Genomic DNA, 18,190 nt, shown 5'->3' on the forward strand with positions numbered 1-18,190 from the left:
CCCCCATCCAGGAAAGATCCTCCTTCTAGATAAGAGGAGACTTTATATCATCATAAAATCAAGCTGTAGGGGGAGAGATGGATGTCTGTTCATCGTTCAAGGGATCTTGGTTATGTCTTTTCTCACATGGTGTGGTATAGGTGTGCCCCCCCCCCCATATTCACAGGGGATCTGTTCCAGGGAGGCACAAACTTTAGCTGTATTTTTTTGGTGGGGGGGGGCAGAGTCTTATGGGCTATCAATATGAAATGGCAGCTTGGGAACAGTGGAGCTAAGGGCAAGATGGCAACCTATACAACAATTGTGTGTGTTTTGTTATATACACGCATAACACATACACAGTCAAATGTGCTCAGTATCTCACTAAAGCACCAACAAGTCTAAGCTGGGTGTTGAAGCTAAGTTCCCAGGAAGAAACACATTCAAGCTACTGGGGCAAGGGGGAAGATAAGCATAAGGTTCAGGATTGGTTTAGATTACTCTTGGCAGCTAGTACTGGTCCCTCTAAGAACAAACCTTCCACCTATACAGTTGTCCTGTTTGTTCTCTAGCCACCACAGGTGCTCACAACCTGACACACTTACCTGAGTGTTCCATCCAGACCCACATGTAGCAGTAAACAAAGGTACAAACTAGGCAATTAAAAAAGGGGAAAGTATGTCTGCATCACAGCACCATGGAGAGCTCACAGGGAGCAAGTTGCTCTGCTAAAGGTAAGAGGTAGACGAGGTCTTAAATAAGTTCCTTCCTGGACTCCATCTTCCTGCATGGAGAAAGAAGACCTTAAAGAGGCAGGCTGCTGACTGGAAACCTTACATGTTGCCTCCTCTCTGTCAAGTCTTGCCTTACCTGTTCTTGGTGAGCAAAGAGCATGAAATGCCTGCTATGGAAGGATCCAGTTCTTCCAGGAAGCTTAGATTCTGAAGGTGTTATCTCTGGGGAGCCCTGTTGGAAGGGTTCTTCTCAGGATCAGGGTCTGGGACTCAGCTGCTAGTTGGAACGGGAATCATGACCATGAGCTTTGAGAACAGAACCTAACAGCTTTGGGAAGTCCACGCTGTGACTTAGGTAACCAGGGTCCCCTCAATGGACTTGGGTTTCTACTGAGTCTTTATTCCTACTCCTCTGTATAACAAGAACATATAAATAAACTCACAATAAAATACAGCTGGAAAAAACCTCATCTGGTAGCACTTTATAATAAATGGACATGAATCAATACTAAATTACAATGAATTTTTCCTATGAAATTACATATTACATTCATGCCATATCAGTATTCAAAACGGGCCCTTATGCCCACTGATATTCCAATACATTCCCAAGGAATTATCGTTGATTCAACCCTTAATGTAAAGTGAGTCATTTAAACCTCTCAACTCCTCAAAGAGCCAAAAGAAGGAGCAAAATTGAAACCTGTGCTTTGCGAGAGAGAAGAAAGAAGTTATTCCAGACAAGCCGGCCCAGCCCAAGGCCTCCTGGTGCCTTGAAGAAGCACGCCAAAAGTCTTACCCATCTTACCCAGTACCAGGGGTACTGGCAGGTGTGCCAGCTGCCTCTTCTTCCTCCTCCAGCTCCCTAAATTTGAAGAGTGGAGCAGAAGAGGAAGTGTGGAAGAACATCAGAGATGCTCTCAAATCCACCATTCTCCTCTCCCCCCCCCCCCACACTTGCTCTCACACTTTCTCAACACTTCCTCTCATTTCCCCTCTCCCTTTACAACATTAGGGAGTGGGAGAAGTGTGAGTGGACAGGGGACTCAGCACCAATCTGTTGCCTGAGCTACAGTCCCAGTCTGCCTGATGGATGGGCTGGCTCTGGAGACGGGTAAAACTTTCAGAGGGGGTAACAAAACATGAACATGGGATCTCGGACGTTCAGGATTCATTTGGCTGATGCATCAAGGAAGGTGCACAAACCATGAGCAGAGTGGGATAGATGCTGCCTGGCATACATGTGGTTTCCTACGGCCAAGGAAGACAAACTCAAAAAAAACAAAGCCTTCTGCCTTGCCTCTGTTCACTTTGTCAAGATAAGTTTTGCCATCATCGTGGCATTCAAAGGAAGCAAAAGCGAACAAACCAACAAAACAAAAACAAAAACAAAGTCCAAAACAGGTTGATTGAATAACACTGATTATAAATAAGACCAGAGTCTGACATCTCTATCAACATATTAAACATCAGCTTTTCCAGGGAAAAAAGTACATTCATGTCAGGGAAACTTAACTAGTTGCTAATCCAGAGCGCCCCCTCTCCCCACAACCATTGCTCTCAAGCTGATCAACGTAACCATTTTTGTACACTGGATATTTTTTTTTCCTGAGCACAATGTACAAAGGGAGAAAAGCAATAATATGGTCAAGTGACAATGGGGGGCAATATTTAGGAGCTCTCTCTCTCTCGTCGCTCTTTCTCATGTTGTACTGGGTGGAGGCAGGAAAGGGCACCAAAAGGAGAAATCTGGGGAGGAGGGAGCAATGTCTTTCTGCTGAGAGAGATTAATCCCTCCTAGCATGTCATTTCCAGAGTGGTGACTGTACTGTGCCATGATGGTTCAAACCATACAAGAAACTGGCAATGTGAGATTGCGCAACATCCGGTGCAGCACCTGTTTCTGTCTGAAAATCTGGGGAATTGGGGTGTGTGTGCGTGTGTGCGTGCGTGCACCAGGGCCCAAGGTTAAAGAAGACCAGCTCCCCATGGGATCAGAGTTACCATGCAGTGAATTTTAAGAGGACCTACCCAGATGGTCCTCATTTCTGCTATGAAATTAGCTTTCCCAAAACGTGATCTGTCTTGGCTGATGTGCATTGGAACCTGTGGAAGCCAAATGAAATTGCATCAATCACCCCATACACTGCAACACTATGAAAATTTGAAGCATGCTTACCGGGGAGTAATTGAATGAGGTGGGACTGACTTCCAAGTAAACAGACTAACATTTATGCTGCATGGTGTACCTGCATGACAGGTTGAAGAGCATCAATCAGACCTGCTCTGGAGAAATCAGCCTGTGTTACAGCACACACATATGCAGATCTATTCAGAAGTAAGTTTCATTGAACTCAAGGGGGGGGGGTCTTACTCCCAGGAAAGTGTGCATAAGATTGGAACCTTAGGGTGCAATCCTAACCCCTTATGCCAGTACTTTCCAGCAGTGATATAAGGCCAATGCTGCTCCAAGGGGAAAAAAAAACATTCCCTTACTTTGAAGCGGCCTCACTCACAGAGGATGACACCCAACTGCAGGATGCAGCACATGTCCCATTGGCACTGCTATGCCAGTGCTGGAAAGCACCGACATAAGGGGTTAGGATTGCGCCCTTAGTGTCTTATCTCTTTCTACCTGACTGCAGTGGGGTGTGATGGTGGGATCGAGCTGGGCCAGTGGTCTGAATGGCAGCGTTCAAAATGGAGTTGCCAGGAAAAAGGGCTTCTGTTCTGCCCGTGCCTCCTCACTAGTACAATTCCCTACTGTTTCGTTATGGAGTAATCAGTGCTATAGGTGCACACTAACTCATGCACCTGCATGGAACTATCCATGTATGCGCAAAGATGCTTCTGTCAGCATGTGAATGCACATGAATTGTAAAGCAGGTGGCACATGTATTTGCGCATGTTGGTTTCCTCCACTGAAATGAGTAGGAGACGCTGTTCCAGACACGGAAGCTACGCGTCCTTCTGGGAGAAATTCCTGGGGTAATTGCATAGAATAGATCCAGATGGCTGGCAATGCCCAACCCCTTTCTACAGACACCACCTGTGAAGATGCAAGTGGAGATGTACTGTTTTGAGGTGCCAACTGGTCCCAGCGCACGTAAAGGGAACCACATAAAAGGTTTGGACTGGAAGAATGGTTGCGCTGGCATCTGAAGAAGAGAGGATGAGCGCTCAAGAACAATGAGAAGGGGGGAACCCCCAGAAGTGTCCTGACTAGGAAGGTGTTTAGAGTCAGATGTTTTTTCTGCAGGAGCAACTGAACTGGATTCATCAGGGCAGTGTTTCTCAAACTGTGGGTCAGGACCCACTAGGTGGGTTGCGAGCCAATTTCTAGTGGGTCCCCATTCATTTCAATATTTTATTTTTAACATATTAGACTTGATGCTGCCATGGTATGCGACTGCATTTGGGAAAATATTACAGATCTGTACTTTTAACAAGCTACTATATATATTCTTTTAACAATGATAGTAAATGGGACTTACTCCTGGGTAAGTGTGGGTAGGATTGCAGTCTAGGATTGTGAAAAATGTTCCTGCTTGATGATGTCGCTTCCGGTCACGACATCACTTCCGGTGAGTCCTGACAGGTTCTCATTCTAAAAAGTGGGTCCTGGTGCTAAATGAGTGAGAACTACTGCATCAGGGGACAGCTCAGAACCACTCCCTGCTGCAAAATGCATTGGGCAGTGATACACAGTGTGTAGGGCATTTTCTGAGGTTCCCTTCATTGGCACCTAATCCCTCAGTACAGTCCAGTTGTAGGGCAAACCTCCATATGAGGGATTCAGAAGCAGGAAAAAAAATGATTTCCACACTTGGCCTCCGCATTTCCAATGAGCTAATTTTAACGAGACTCCATGCCTCAAGAGGAGCCTTTTTAATGCTGTCCACTTCTACACCACTGTCAGAGCCAACTTCTTTTTTTTTTTTTTATGCCTGATCAAGCTCACAGGAGCATCACATGCTTCCCCGCTCCTGGAAGAACACACAGATGCTATAGTCTTCTCAATGGTAAAGGCAGCATCAGGATTAGCTCCATATACCACCTTGCTGGACTTAGCTCTGAAACCTGTCCTCTGACATGAAGGGCCAAGGAAGCCCATGCATGCAAGCATCAAGGCTGGGTGGTGCCCAGAGTGAAGACATCACTGTTCACTCTGTAAAGTAATGCCCAGATCTAACAGATATATTTCTAGCTTAACTACAATCCTATTCAGGCTTACGTGGGAGTAAGTTTCTAGAGGAAAAATCCATTACGGCTTACAAGCCATGATGTGTATGTGCAACCTCCTGATTTTAGAAATGGGCCATGTCAGATGCAAGGGAGGGCACCAGGATGCAGGTCTCTTGTTATCTGGTGTGCTCCCTGGGGCATTTGGTGGGCCGCTGTGAGATACAGGAAGCTGGACTAGATGGGCCTATGGCCTGATCCAGTGGGGCTGTTCTTATAAGTACCATTGGACTTCCTTTTGAGTAGACATGCGTAGGACTGTGCTCCAGGAAAGCCCATTCAAATGGCTGTGACATACCACAGTCTTAAGGGGGGGGGGAAGCTTTGGACACAAGAAGCCTCCCTTAAGGCTAGGGCTTGTTATGGCTGCCACACGGAAGTAGCTTTAAAGTGCTACTGCAAGGCAAACTGTTCCTTTAAAGCAGCTGACTACATGGTTCAACTGATTTATTTCCCTCTTATAATGTTACAAATGGCCAAACAAATGCAATTCACATGGGGAGCTCCTGAACACAGCTGGAGCACCGTGTAAGCAACAGTTGTGGCACGGGGAGATTTAATGCAACCTCCACTGGTCATGTGGCTACTGAGATTCATGCCCTGCCCCTTGGGATCACCTGTGACTGAGGAACAAGAGGAGAAGTGATTCTAGACCAAATCCAAGCCCTGCAGTATAAAATGCATCCAGCTAAATGTTGTTTCTTGGAGACCTTTGGATGTGGAAGCTTTGAGGTGGTGGCGGCAGGGAGGACAGGGCAGGGTCAGGTCCTCCTGGCACCTGAGGCAGTGCATCAGATGGCACCCATGCTCATCCAGTGGCACTCCAGCCTGTGCCTTTTCCACTGCTGCTGCCCAGGTTCAGAAAGGAAGAGGGAGTGTGGAGGAAGAGACTGCTGTCCTTTCCTCTGCACTTCTTCTATTTCAAATTCAGGGAGAGAGAGGAGGGGGAGCAGTGAATTTCGGTGGACAGAGGTGGTGCCCCCCCCCACCTCATGGCCAGGCTGAGAACTTTACATGATTAAAACAGGGCATTTCTAGGGATAAGAAATAACAAAAAAAGGGCATTTATCTCACCATCTGAGGAGCAATTCCACTTAGCTGCAGACATTTTTTTCTTCATTTGGGATTCTGTGAATTTCCCTAAGCCAGTCCTGGTCTCTCTCTCGCTTTGCTTGTGAACCTGCAAACATCTGGAAATCTGAGCCTGTTCACACTCAACAGACGTATAAAGCCATACACTTTTCGACATATGATCCTCTAAACAATTAACATAATTATTCAGGGGCTTTCTTGCAGGGTTACCAGACCCCAAACCCTGCAGTAGGGGAACAAACCTGGAGACTCAATTCCAAGGGCTAAAATCTCTTCCGTTCCCTTAGCAAATTGGTCTCCTAGCATAGTGCGCTACCCTTCATCACATTGCCACAAAGCATGGGCCCCTCTTGGGATTTGGAGTCTGTCCCAATGAAATCCTGGAGACTTGGACTCCAATCACCACCGTCAACCAGGAGCCTAACTGGGTCCAGCTTTAATCTTTCCCAACATTCATTTTTTAAAATTTGCAAACTTTTGATTTTTCCTTTTATCTCTACATCTAGATATGTATAATCATTACAGTCTTTTAGTTTTCTTTTTTCTTTATGTAAAAACCACCAATCTCTCCTCTCTCTCTCTCTCTCTTTTTGCATCTATAAATCTCTCATAAAAGCTGTGAAAATGAAAACAGATTTGCCTCTCAGGTTGCATGTCACAAAAAAAGGCATTAGAACATCCATAAAACATTCAGTCATACAGAAAAACAGCTTACCCTAAAAACACTTTTTTTTTGTTATTATCAAAAACAAAGGAAAAAAAACAAACAGAAAAAAAACTGGCCACAATGTGTGCCTTGTAAACGTGTGTCCTTCACTTAAATAATTGCCATGCACATTTTTGATGGGTCTCTTCCATGTGCACTTGTGTCCGGTCCTGCAACTGAGAGCAGGTAAGCAGTACTTGGTAAAGGGGTTGTCGCTGACCTTGAAGTTATGTCTCTGAAGGGATGAGGGGCTCGTATATTAAAATTCAGCTCTCTCCACAGTTTCTCAGGCCAACGAATCAGGCCTGCTTCTCAGGAGGCATCTGCTCCTCCACTGACCACAGTTTGCTACTCCAATGAGTCACTGTGCTCTAAGCCAAGGTCGCTAACATTTGTCGTCTGGAGCTCCTCTGTATCCTCCTCCAGCTCCTCCTCTTCCTCCTCCTCCTCCTCTTCCTCTTCCATCTCATCGTCCTCCTCATCCTCTGTCCCGTCGAGCGAGTCATCGTGAGCTGCCATCATGGCTTGCTGCATAGCTATGGTAGCATTGTCAGAGGAGAGGGATTGTAGGTTGTCCATATTGAGGGAACCTCAAAGGAAAAGCAACAGCTGACGTGAGACACCAGGAGTTCTGTTTAGCACCAGAGAATGCGGTGCTTTAATTATTTGTGGTGCTTTGTTGTTCTACTTTCTTCCAAGTAGCTCTGAATGACCTACATCTCTCAGAAAGATCTGACTCTGGCTGAACTTCAGAGATAACATAAGAATAACCCTGCTGGATCAGGCAAAGGCCCATCTAGTCCAGCTTCCTGTATCTCACAGCGGCCCACCAAATGCCTCTGGAAGCACCCAAGACAACAAGATACCTAAGAACATAAGAACAGCCCCACTGGATCAGGCCATAGGCCCATCTAGTCCAGCTTCCTGTATCTCACAGCGGCCCACCAAATGCCCCAGGGAGCGCACCAGATAACAAGAGACCTGCAAGGCTTCCTGGGAATTGTAGTTAAGAACATAAGAACAGCCCCAGTGGATCAGGCCATAGGCCCAACTAGTCCAGCTTCCTGTATCTCACAGCGGCCCACCAAATGCCCCAGGGAGCACCCCAAATAACAAGAGACCTGCAAGGCTTCCTGGGAATTGTAGTTAAGAACATAAGAACAGCCCCACTGGATCAGGCCATAGGCCCATCTAGTCCAGCTTCCTGTATCTCACAGCGGCCCACCAAATGCCCCAGGGAGCACACCAGATAACAAGAGACCTGCAAGGCTTCCTGGGAATTGTAGTTAAGAACATAAGAACAGCCCCAGTGGATCAGGCCATAGGCCCAACTAGTCCAGCTTCCTGTATCTCACAGCGGCCCACCAAATGCCCCAGGGAGCACACCAGATAACAAGAGACCTCAACCTGGTGCCCTCCCTTGTATCTGGCATTCTGACTTAACCCATACCTGCACCCTGTTGCCACTCCCTTGCATCTGGCATTCTGAGGTAGCCTTCTAGAACCAGAAGTTGCATATATACCCATCATGGCTTGTAACCTATGATGGAATTTTCCTCTATAAATGTATCCAATTACCTTTTAAAGGCATCTAGGCCAAATGCCATCACCACATCCTTGGACAAGGAGTTCCACAGCTTAATTACATGCAATGTAAAGAAATTCTTTCTTTTGTCTGTTCTAACACTCCTGACACTCAATTTTAGTGGATGTCCCCTGGTTCTGGTGTTGTGTGAGAGGGGAAAAAATCCCTCTTTCCACTCTGTCCATCCCATATATAATTTTATACATCTCAATCATGTCCCCCCTCAGGCACCTTCTTTCTAGACTGAATAGCTCCACATGCTGTAGCCTTTTCTCATAAGAGAAAAAAAGAGATAGAGATAATACAACATAAGCCATTTCTAGGTAGGTCATTCTCAACTGAGTTGAAGGGATTCTGGGATTCTTGGGGCTCCTTTGTGAGAATATCACTAAAGGGAAAGAAACTTCCTTGCCTATGGAGCTTGTGGCTACTTTTTGCCTTCTCCTGGAATGTAGGACTATAGGGAGATTTAGAAAACACATTGATAGACCTGGCCAGTGCCCTGTGGGAATCAAATTGGCACACTGAAACACACTCCGGGAAATCTTGGCAATGCTCCAAAGTACTGTAGCAGACAAAATGTTCTGGAAAATGTGCCTTCAAAGTAGCAAAACTGAAAACAAGTCAGTAGCAAGTCCTGGGTTCATAACTATATGGTTGGGGTTTGGTCGGACTCAAGTCAATGCTAAAGAGACAGTTTGCTTTAGAACTATTTCCACAAAGTATCTGATGAGTATGAAGTGAGGGTTTAAAATGTCATACCTGAGCGCCAACTCTTACCATCAGGGTTTGTGCCAGGATTTCCTCCTTGTTGCTGCAGGACTCCTGCTGCAATTGAGTTGGGCCAGAATCTCTGAGTGGGCCGGTGCTGGGATTTGATCTTCTTGGCTTTGGGGGCTGGGTCAGGGTTGCTTGCATCAAGCATGGGTTGCAGGATGCGTCGCCGGGCATTGATAAACCTTGCCGTGGGGAGGAAAAAAAAAGCATTTTTGCAGAGGTTACACTTCTTTTCCAAATGCGCCCTCATGTGGTCAGATCATGCATCAACCAAATTCTGGAGAGCTGTATACAAGGACGACAAGGTGGGACTTTTGCACAGGAGAACCTGAAGAAGAAAGGCTTCTGGATGCTTCCCAGCAAGGCTGGCTTTAAGCCAATTGGTCCAACCGAGCCCTGTGCCTAAGGGTCCCCTGCGCTAGGGTAGTCTATTCCAGTCTTGTCACATACCCACAACACCACAGTGCAATGGACATCTAACCCCGCATTGCAGGTTTTATTGAGAACAGCATCAATTTTAATTTTCTTCTGAATTCTGGAAAAAAATCAGTGTTGTTTTTTAAGACTTGAAATTTTCACTGTACTTGAATTACATAGTATGTTAATTAATTATACTATTTACTTTTCAAAGGTAATCTACACATTTTGTTTGATAACTTGTACGAGGCTTACATGTATGCAATTCTATATTAAAATTTGCTTAGATCTATGTAGTCCACTCAAATGTCTTTTTAGCACGCATTTTGAATGCTTTCCATTCTACCATAGATATCAAAAGTCTATCAAATTTTTTTTATATAGCTCTAAAATTCTACAGACCTTGGCTGTGAACCTGGGCCCCACAAAATAATGTTTCCAATTGGGCCCTACAGCTCCTGAGGTTGGCCCTGCTTCCCAGGCCCACTGTATCTGCAAGCTCTCTGGAGGCTATTTTAGCCTTAGCTGGGTCTTTCTTGGCTGTGGAAAACAAGGGCTATATATGGTCAGTGGCTGGACCTTCATAGAGAATTGGTGGGCAGGAAAAAAGTGAAAACCAGCGAGACTAGTTTTCTGGGGCCCTGGGACAAAGCCCTACACATATACGCCCACCCTGCATTTTGAATGCTACTAGTGCCACCAGCACTGATATTTCAGAGGTCATCCTGTCCAGGTGCGTTCTCTGATGGCCACAAACGCTTGCTGTCTGCCCAACTTGGTCAACCTCTGATGTCACCACTGGTGAACCCCCCCCCCATTCACCCATTTCTCCCCCCATCTCACACAGAGTGGGGGAGTTATTTATTTTGTGTATTTTAATATATTTATATCCTGCCTTTCCTAACCCAACCAGAAAGCTCAAGGTGGCTCACTGCCTCAAAGGGAACACTGAATACGGCACAACTGAGCTGACAAAAACCCACAGACCAGAAAACAGATCAGTCAAAGGCCCACTAAAACAAAAAAGTCTCTTAAGAATGCCTGCACAGAAAGGGAAGTCCTGACTGCCATAGGAAGCAACAACAGGAAGCAACAACTACTACTCTGTGCCACAACAGAGTAGGCCCTGTTGTGAGTCTATGTCAACTGCCTCTCCAAATGAGACAGCATCTGCCACAGAGCCTCTGGTGATATCTTTATATGCCAGGTGTAAGGCCAGGCCTAAGTCATTGCAGAACAACCAGACCATAAACCAAGTGTATTGAATTCTAAGCCAGTCCAGGATTTCCCATTGCCTGAAGCAGCATGAAAGCCTCATCTCTCCATATGCAGCAATGCACCAGCACACCTTGGATAGGAAAGTCATACAGGTAGACGGAAGTGGGCGCCCCCTAATCTGCCACCTGAGATGACTGCCTCAGTTGGCTGCATGGATGAGCCAGACCTCTCTCCCAACTGGATGAAAAATGCCCCCAAAGTCAGCAGCATTCCTTGGAGATGGGTCAGGCAGAACTGTGCAGACTCCACTTAAAATACAGAAACCTGAGCCGGGGTAGAGATAAGTCAGTACAGCATAAATCAGGGCAACGTTTAGAGAAGTGCCTTTTTGGAACGGCATAGACATTTCAGACCTGATTTGGTCTCCTCTTACTTGGCTACAGTCCCAACCCAGATGTACTCACCAGTTGTTGACCTGCAGGAGTGTGAGGTTTGTCTGGGCGGCTATCTGCCTTTTTTCATCCTCTGTTGGGTAAGGGTGCTGAAAAGAGAGAAAGGGGACATTGTCATTGCAGGGCATGCTACTACAGGGATTATCCAGCGCTCTTTCTGTCAGAGGAGATTGGAGACACAGCTTGTGTCCTCTTCCACTGTCAGCCGCAGCAAAGAACTGAAGACTCAGCAAAAATGGATTGTATTCAGGGGGTGTCCTGATCTCTGTCCTTGCTGCATAAAGGAGAAGCATTCCGTGCCCTTTGCTATATCCTCAGCTGCCTCAAGGCCTCCTGCTCTCTTAAATGGCTCCAGTGTTTTCCTCCTTATGCCTGGAAAAACTGGAGACTCTGGTTCAGATCCAGAGAATGTTCAATATAAGAATGTTCATAACTAAATATGGTCAGTCCCAAATGAAGAGGATTATGGAGAAAAAGGAGATAATTTTTTAAAAAAATGTTTATAATAACATTTAGCACAATGACATCATTCAGGGGGCAAGCATGGGGAGGGGCTATAACTCCGTGGGGAAGCATGCATGCAGAAGATCCCAGGTTCGATCTCCAGACAGAGTTGAAAAAAACTCCCTAAATCTGCTGCCAGGCAGCAGTGACAATACTAAGCTAAATTAGCCAATGGTCTGACTCAGTGTGGCAGCGACCTATAAGAAGCTCTATGAAAGTTGATTCTACGATTTCCAACAAGCAGGTTATTCTACAGCTTGGACAGCAGAGGGTAGGAGTGAGTTGGTTTGATACTGAGTGTAAGGCTTAGAACAGGGGTGTCCAAAGTTTTTGGCAGGAGGGCCACATCATCTCTCTGACACTGTGTCGGGGGCCAGGGGAAAACAAGAATTAATTTACATTTAAAATGTGAATAAATTTACATAAGTATACATAAATGAATATATTAAAGATGAACTTCTATGAATGAATGAATAGCTCAAGGCCTATAAAAGGCCTTGCACAAAGCAAGGCTGGCCTTTCCTTTGCTGCCTCTGCTGCATCACAGACGTGAAACTGCAAGCAATGGCAGGAGCCCTCATCCCACAGCTCACGCAAGAGGTCAAACAGTTGCCCTCACGCTAAGAGCAGCTGTGTCGGGCCAGTGGGGGCTCCAACAAGTCTCTGGAGGGCCAGGGGCTCATTGGAGACTGGGGGCTCCCTGAGGGCCGTATTGAGAGTCCTCAAGGGCCGCAAGTGGCCCCAGGGCCAGAGTTTGGGCACACCTGGCTTAGAAGATGAACTGTTAGCAGCCTCACTGGCTACATAACAACTAGAGGATGGACTGACAGCTCAGCTCAGCACAGAACTTCTGAATCTTATCTCCATTTTCCTTTTCAACTGAAGCTGCAACTGGTCCCAGCAATAGTATCTAGGATCCACAAGTTGAGGCAAAACTAGGAGCTTTGATGATCCTGATTGCAAAAGCCCCTTTCTTCTTCCATTGTCTTTCCCCTTACCTTTTCATGTTAGGACTGAGAAAACCTAAGATTTCTGCATCACAGGCCTGGTGGTGTCACAACACTATGAATAGGAAGAGGGGGAACATGTGGAACGAGAGCAGTGCCCTGCATTAAAGGGAGAGAGTCCTCGATCTCAGGAGTCCTAGAACAGGAGTGTCAAGCTTGTTTCATACTGTGGGCCAAATAGCATTCATGATGCCTGCTGAGGGTCAAAAGTGGTGTCATAAAGCAGGAAGTGATGTTATTAAGCTGGTCACGACCAGAAAAAAAGCACTTTTAAAACTTAGGAACTCATTACTGCAAATGACAGAAGAGAAGACAGGCAAACCTTGATCAAGATATAGGAGAGCCCAATTATCATGTGGGCCACCCTTTCAACAGTGCCACTTCTGCTGCAGCTCAGGAGCCGAGACGTGGTCTGTGACACCTCAGTAGAAGCCATGCTGTGGAAAGGGTGGTCTTTGTGATAATTGGGCTCTCCCAATACCTTGGCAGCATCGCCTTCTCTCATCCCTTTTGGTCTCTCCTGTCCTCTGTAGCATTCTTTGCCTTCTGAGGCCTCCTTCTGTCTCTCCCTTCCAGAGTCTTGGTAGAAGGGGCACTGTTGAAAGGGTGGTGCTGGGAGAGCCCAATTACCGCAGAGGCAGGATAAAGAGCTTCTGGGGACCATATTCAGCCCACAGGCCTTATGTTTGACACCCCTGATCTATACTTTCTAGCTTGTAGGCACAGAGCAGATTCTTATATCTGAAGCTTTGGTCTATCAATTGTAAAACAAGTGTTATTTGGACATCCTGACACAGACTCCCTTCCAACCCACAGTCTGATGGAAAAAAATAACCTGCGCATTTGCTCAACTGCAACCACCTCAGAACTGAACAAAAAGTTCTGAAGGCAATTCAAGGTTCTTCTTTTCCTTGTGAGATGATAATACTGCTCTATTTACTGGAAGACGAAGAGGTATTTGGTATCCAAAGGTCTTGGGGCTACCTCTGATATTAGAAACTTTTCTATCATGCCATTCTCTAAGGACCTCGAAGCAGTATACAAGATTTCCCCCCTTTTATCCTCACAATAAACTTGTTACGTAGGCTAGGCTGAGAGATAAAGGCTGGTCCAAGATCACTAAGTGAGCTTCGTGGTTGAGCAGGGACTTGAAACCGAGTCCCTCCATTCCTAGTCTGACACTAATCACTCTGCCATGCAAGTTTATTTAAGTTGATGGTGGCAACGGCTAACAAAGCTAGAGCAAGGAATCACTGGAATACTGGAAACTGGTGTGGAGATTGGGAGTCTGTAAAATGACACAAGGCTGGCAGATAGAATATAGAAAACCATATTATCTTAAATATAATAGAATCATAGAGTTGGAAGAGGCCTAATAAGTCATCTAGTCCAACCCCCTGCCTGTAGCAGGAAATAATAATAATAATAATAATAATAATAATAATAATAATAATAATAATAATAATAATAATAATAATAATAATAATAATAATACAGGTATTTATATACCACCTTTCTCGGTCATCAGATTTCTCCTCAGACTTCATTCAAGGTGGTTTACAAAGGCAGGCTGTTCTAAATCCCCGTAGGGATTTTTACAATTGAAGAAAGGTTTTATCTTTCAAGAACCACAACATTTCAGATGGATCTTTCTGATCTGGTATCACATTCTGGCCTCCAGTTTCCTCCCATGCAAGCTGACAAGCAGCTCCTTCATCTCTCACATGGAGGGCAGCCAAGACGCTTCTTCCCTCACGCCAAAGAGCAGGTGGAATAACTCAGCTCGGCTTGTCAGCTGCTTCAAGGTCTCACCATTCACGGTGCTGGTAGCCTCAAACTAGCGACCTGCGGATGTTATCTTCAGGCAAACGGAGGCTCCACCCTCTAGACCAGACCTCCTCTGGATTTCCTCCAGAAATCCTCCTAGAGCATCTCCAACAGGTGCTTGTTGAACTTCTACTTGAAGATATCAAGTGAGAGAGAGTCCACCATCTCCCTCAGCAATCTGTTCCACTGCCGAACCGCCCTGCCCGTCAGGAATTTTTTCCTGATGTCCAGTTGGAATATGGGAGAGGGGAAATTTGATTTCTTACAATGCATCCTCCTCTGCGACTCATTGTTCCACTGGTACAAGGCCCAAATCAGCCAGAACCGGTCCAAACATACACCTGTCTGGCCTCAGATGCGGCCTTTTCTTGCTCAGATCCTAGCTCTGGTCAACTAGCCAGCCAGCCAGTCAACTTTTGTAATGCATGCTTAAAGGTTCTCTGATTTAATAAAAGCTCCTCTTGGTTTAAAGACCCCGCAAGGAGCTACAACTTCTAAGCTAAAATCTATAGCAAGTGATATTGGAGCAATTTTGCTTCCCGCAAGATTCTGTCCTGATGGGTTATTTCTGCCTAAGCAGAAAAAAATGCTCATCAGGCAGTTTAAGCCATTACAGAGTGAACTTGGGGAGTTGTTGTTGTAGGCCACTAGCTCAAGGACTGCAAACTGAGGATTAAGGAATTTAAGGAACTGATGCAAAAGGATTGAGGCAGAATGCCTATATAACAGGCAAGGTTCTGTGAAGACCTCGGTTTAAGTGTATTCATTATATTGCTCTCTAAATGGATGGCCACTGGGGTCTCTCCAGATCTGCCTCCTCCCATACAAACATGCCTGTGATCTCTGTGCATCTACAGGACCTCGTCTTCTGTCATTCCTGCAGGAACATTCCTCCCCCCCCCCCCAAAAAAGAAAAGAATCCGGGAATCCCCCAGTTACGGGGGAAAGAGACTGAGGGAGGGACATTTTCTCAACACAGATCTTGAATGTCCCCACCCCATGCGCAAAGAGAACCCTAGGAGCCAGACCTGCATGACCTATGCCCTGCATGATGGCTCTGTCATGATCCCCTGGAGAATCTTGTAATTAAGCTACAGTTCCCACGATGCTATTGGACCAAACACCTGGCGAGTCTTGCACTGCCTTTTAAATCACAAAAGGCTTCCCTAGGGAAGAGGTGGGGCCAACCACTTTAACAGATAGCAGTTGCTATACAAACTCTCAGTGGACTCCAGACTTTGCTGGGGCAACATCTTAACCTACTCTGAATTCTGTATCCAGCTGCCTCTTCCTTGGAGCTGTCCGAGGGGCTGACCTCCTTGTGCCTGGTTGAACTCCTGACTCTCTTTGGAGCTGTCTGAGGTGCTGAAACTCTTGCAGATCCACACTTGGCCGAATTCCTCTTGGAGCTATCCGAGGTCTGGACAATCTGCTTGGGCTTGCGCCACTATGCTGGACTATGTTCTGGAACTGCTAGAACACCACAATTCTGCTGGGACAGGATATCTTTACGTTCTCCCACTGCTTAAGGCGTTGTGGGTGTTCACGAGGGACAGGGCCTTTCCAAGAAGTCATATTTTCTCCATTAATAAATGTGATGATTTTTGCGTGGAGAAAATACAGGTTGACAAAAAATGGGTGGGTAAGGGTTATGGTGTGAAAACCCACCCCAGTAAAGAGTGAGCGGACAAAGTGTGACAATCCCACACTAAACATGTGACTAGAATTACCTCATATAAAAAGGGCTGTTCAAATCAGTCACCAGATCCGTCAGTGTGATGTAGTGGTTAGAGCAGTGATTTCCAACATTTTCCATCTCACGGCACACTGACAAAGAGCTAAAATTGTCAAAGTGCACCATCTGTTTTTTGACAATTGACAAGGCACACCATGCGGCTGGTGGGGGGCTCACATCCCACAATGGCCTTACTAGTAAATGATCCTCCCCAAAACTCCTGTGGCACACCGGTGGACCATTCACAGCACACCAATGTGCTGCAGCATAATGGTTGAAAACTGCGGGGTTAGAGTGTTGGCATAAGAACATAAGAACAGCCCCACTGGATCAGGCCATAGGCCCATCTAGTCCAGCTTCCTGTATCTCACAGCGGCCCACCAAATGCCCCAAGGAGCACACCAGATAACAAGAGACCTGCATCCTGGTGCCCTCCCTTGCATCTGACATTCTGACATAACCCATTTCTAAAATCAGGAGGTTGCACATACACATCATGGCTTGTATCCCGTAATGGATTTTTCCTCCAGAAACTTGTCCATTCCCCTTTTAAAGGTGTCTAGGCCAGTTGCCATCACCTTATCCTGTGGCAAAGAGCTCCACAGACCAACCACACGCTGAGTAAAGAAATATTTTCTTTTGTCTGTTCTAACTCTCCCAACACTCAATTTTAGTGGGTGTCCCCTGGTTCTGGTGTTATGTGAGAGTGTAAAGAGCATTTCCCTATCCACTCTGTCCATCCCCTGCATAATTTTGTATGTCTCAATCATGTCCCCCCTCAGGTGTCTCTTTTCCAGGCTGAAGAGGCCCAAACGCTGTAGCCTTTCCTCATAAGGAAGGTGCCCCAGCCCTGTAATCATCTTAGTCGCTCTCTTTTGCACCTTTTCCATTTCCACTATGTCTTTTTTGAGATGCGGCGACCAGAACTGGACACAATACTCCAGGTGTGGCCTTACTATCGATTTGTACAATGGCATTATAATATTAGCCGTTTTGTTCTCAATACCTTTCCTAATGATCCCAAGCATAGAATTGGCCTTCTTCACTGCCGCCACACATTGGGTCGACACTTTCATCGAGCTGTCCACCACCACCCCAAGATCTCTCTCCTGATTTGTCACAGACAGCTCAGAACCCATCAGCCTATATCTAAAGTTTTGATTTCCTTGGGCCAGGAAGACTTGGGGGTTCAAATTTGCATTCAGCCATGAAGCTTACTGGGTGACCTTCTGCCAATCACTGTCTGACAGCCTTCCACAAGGTTGCTGTGAGCATCACAGGAGACAGAGAAGCCTGGAGGAGGTAAATAACTGTGAAAGTTAAATAAACATTATAAGAACACTACCAATTGGACAAGAAAATGAAAGTGCACCGTTCTCTTGGAGCATTTTGACACTGATGGAACTTTTATAGCAGCACAGAGTTGTGAAGCAGCTCATTTAAATGTTCCTTTGGATAGGCTGCCCAGTGAACAGGCAGGCTAGAGAAATGAGCGATGGCTGCCCCGACACGAAGGCCATCAGATTGATTGCTAAATGAACACGCTTGCTCCTCAACTGCCATCCCAAATCCGAACACATAAAAAACATTTAGATTAAAAATGGCATCTCAACTAGACCCCCAGCTTCAGGGATAATTGGGACAAGATGTCTAGAATGCCCCGGAGTGTCTTTTGAACAGTGCTAATTGCATAAATCTATATTAATTGCAGTGTAAAATGGAGTTCTGGAAAATCTACCAAAAACGCCTTTTAATTCTGTTGCAATTGACTGCCATGAACTTAAAAATGAAGACCCTCAAACAAAAGTCCCATGGGCTAAAGCAGGCACACAAAAATAATCAATGAGCCACAGGGAGGAATGCACAACAAGAAATCATGTTAATATTATATCTTCCAGGCTTGCATCATTTTACA

The 18,190-nt window shown here is 45.9% G+C and overlaps 1 protein-coding gene across 3 annotated transcripts in view; it reads right to left on the minus strand.

The window, feature by feature from the left end:
- Positions 1 to 1,167: 1,167 nt before the first annotated feature.
- PKNOX2 (PBX/knotted 1 homeobox 2) overlaps positions 1,168 to 18,190 on the minus strand; it is a 328,938-nt gene continuing 311,915 nt past the window's right edge. For 2 of the 3 annotated variants that reach the window (XM_066639288.1, XM_066639290.1), the window contains 3 exons: positions 11,215 to 11,291; positions 9,101 to 9,297; positions 1,168 to 7,343 (listed from right to left, as the gene is read on the minus strand). In XM_066639288.1, the coding sequence (XP_066495385.1) occupies positions 7,102 to 7,343; positions 9,101 to 9,297; positions 11,215 to 11,291 (516 nt within the window). In that variant the 3' untranslated portion in view covers positions 1,168 to 7,101. The remainder of the gene's footprint in view (positions 7,344 to 9,100; positions 9,298 to 11,214; positions 11,292 to 18,190) is intronic. The other variant, XM_066639289.1, reaches the window with a different exon arrangement.

Source organism: Tiliqua scincoides, chromosome 11, assembly GCF_035046505.1.
Source record: "Tiliqua scincoides isolate rTilSci1 chromosome 11, rTilSci1.hap2, whole genome shotgun sequence".
Lineage (NCBI taxonomy): Eukaryota > Metazoa > Chordata > Lepidosauria > Squamata > Scincidae > Tiliqua > Tiliqua scincoides.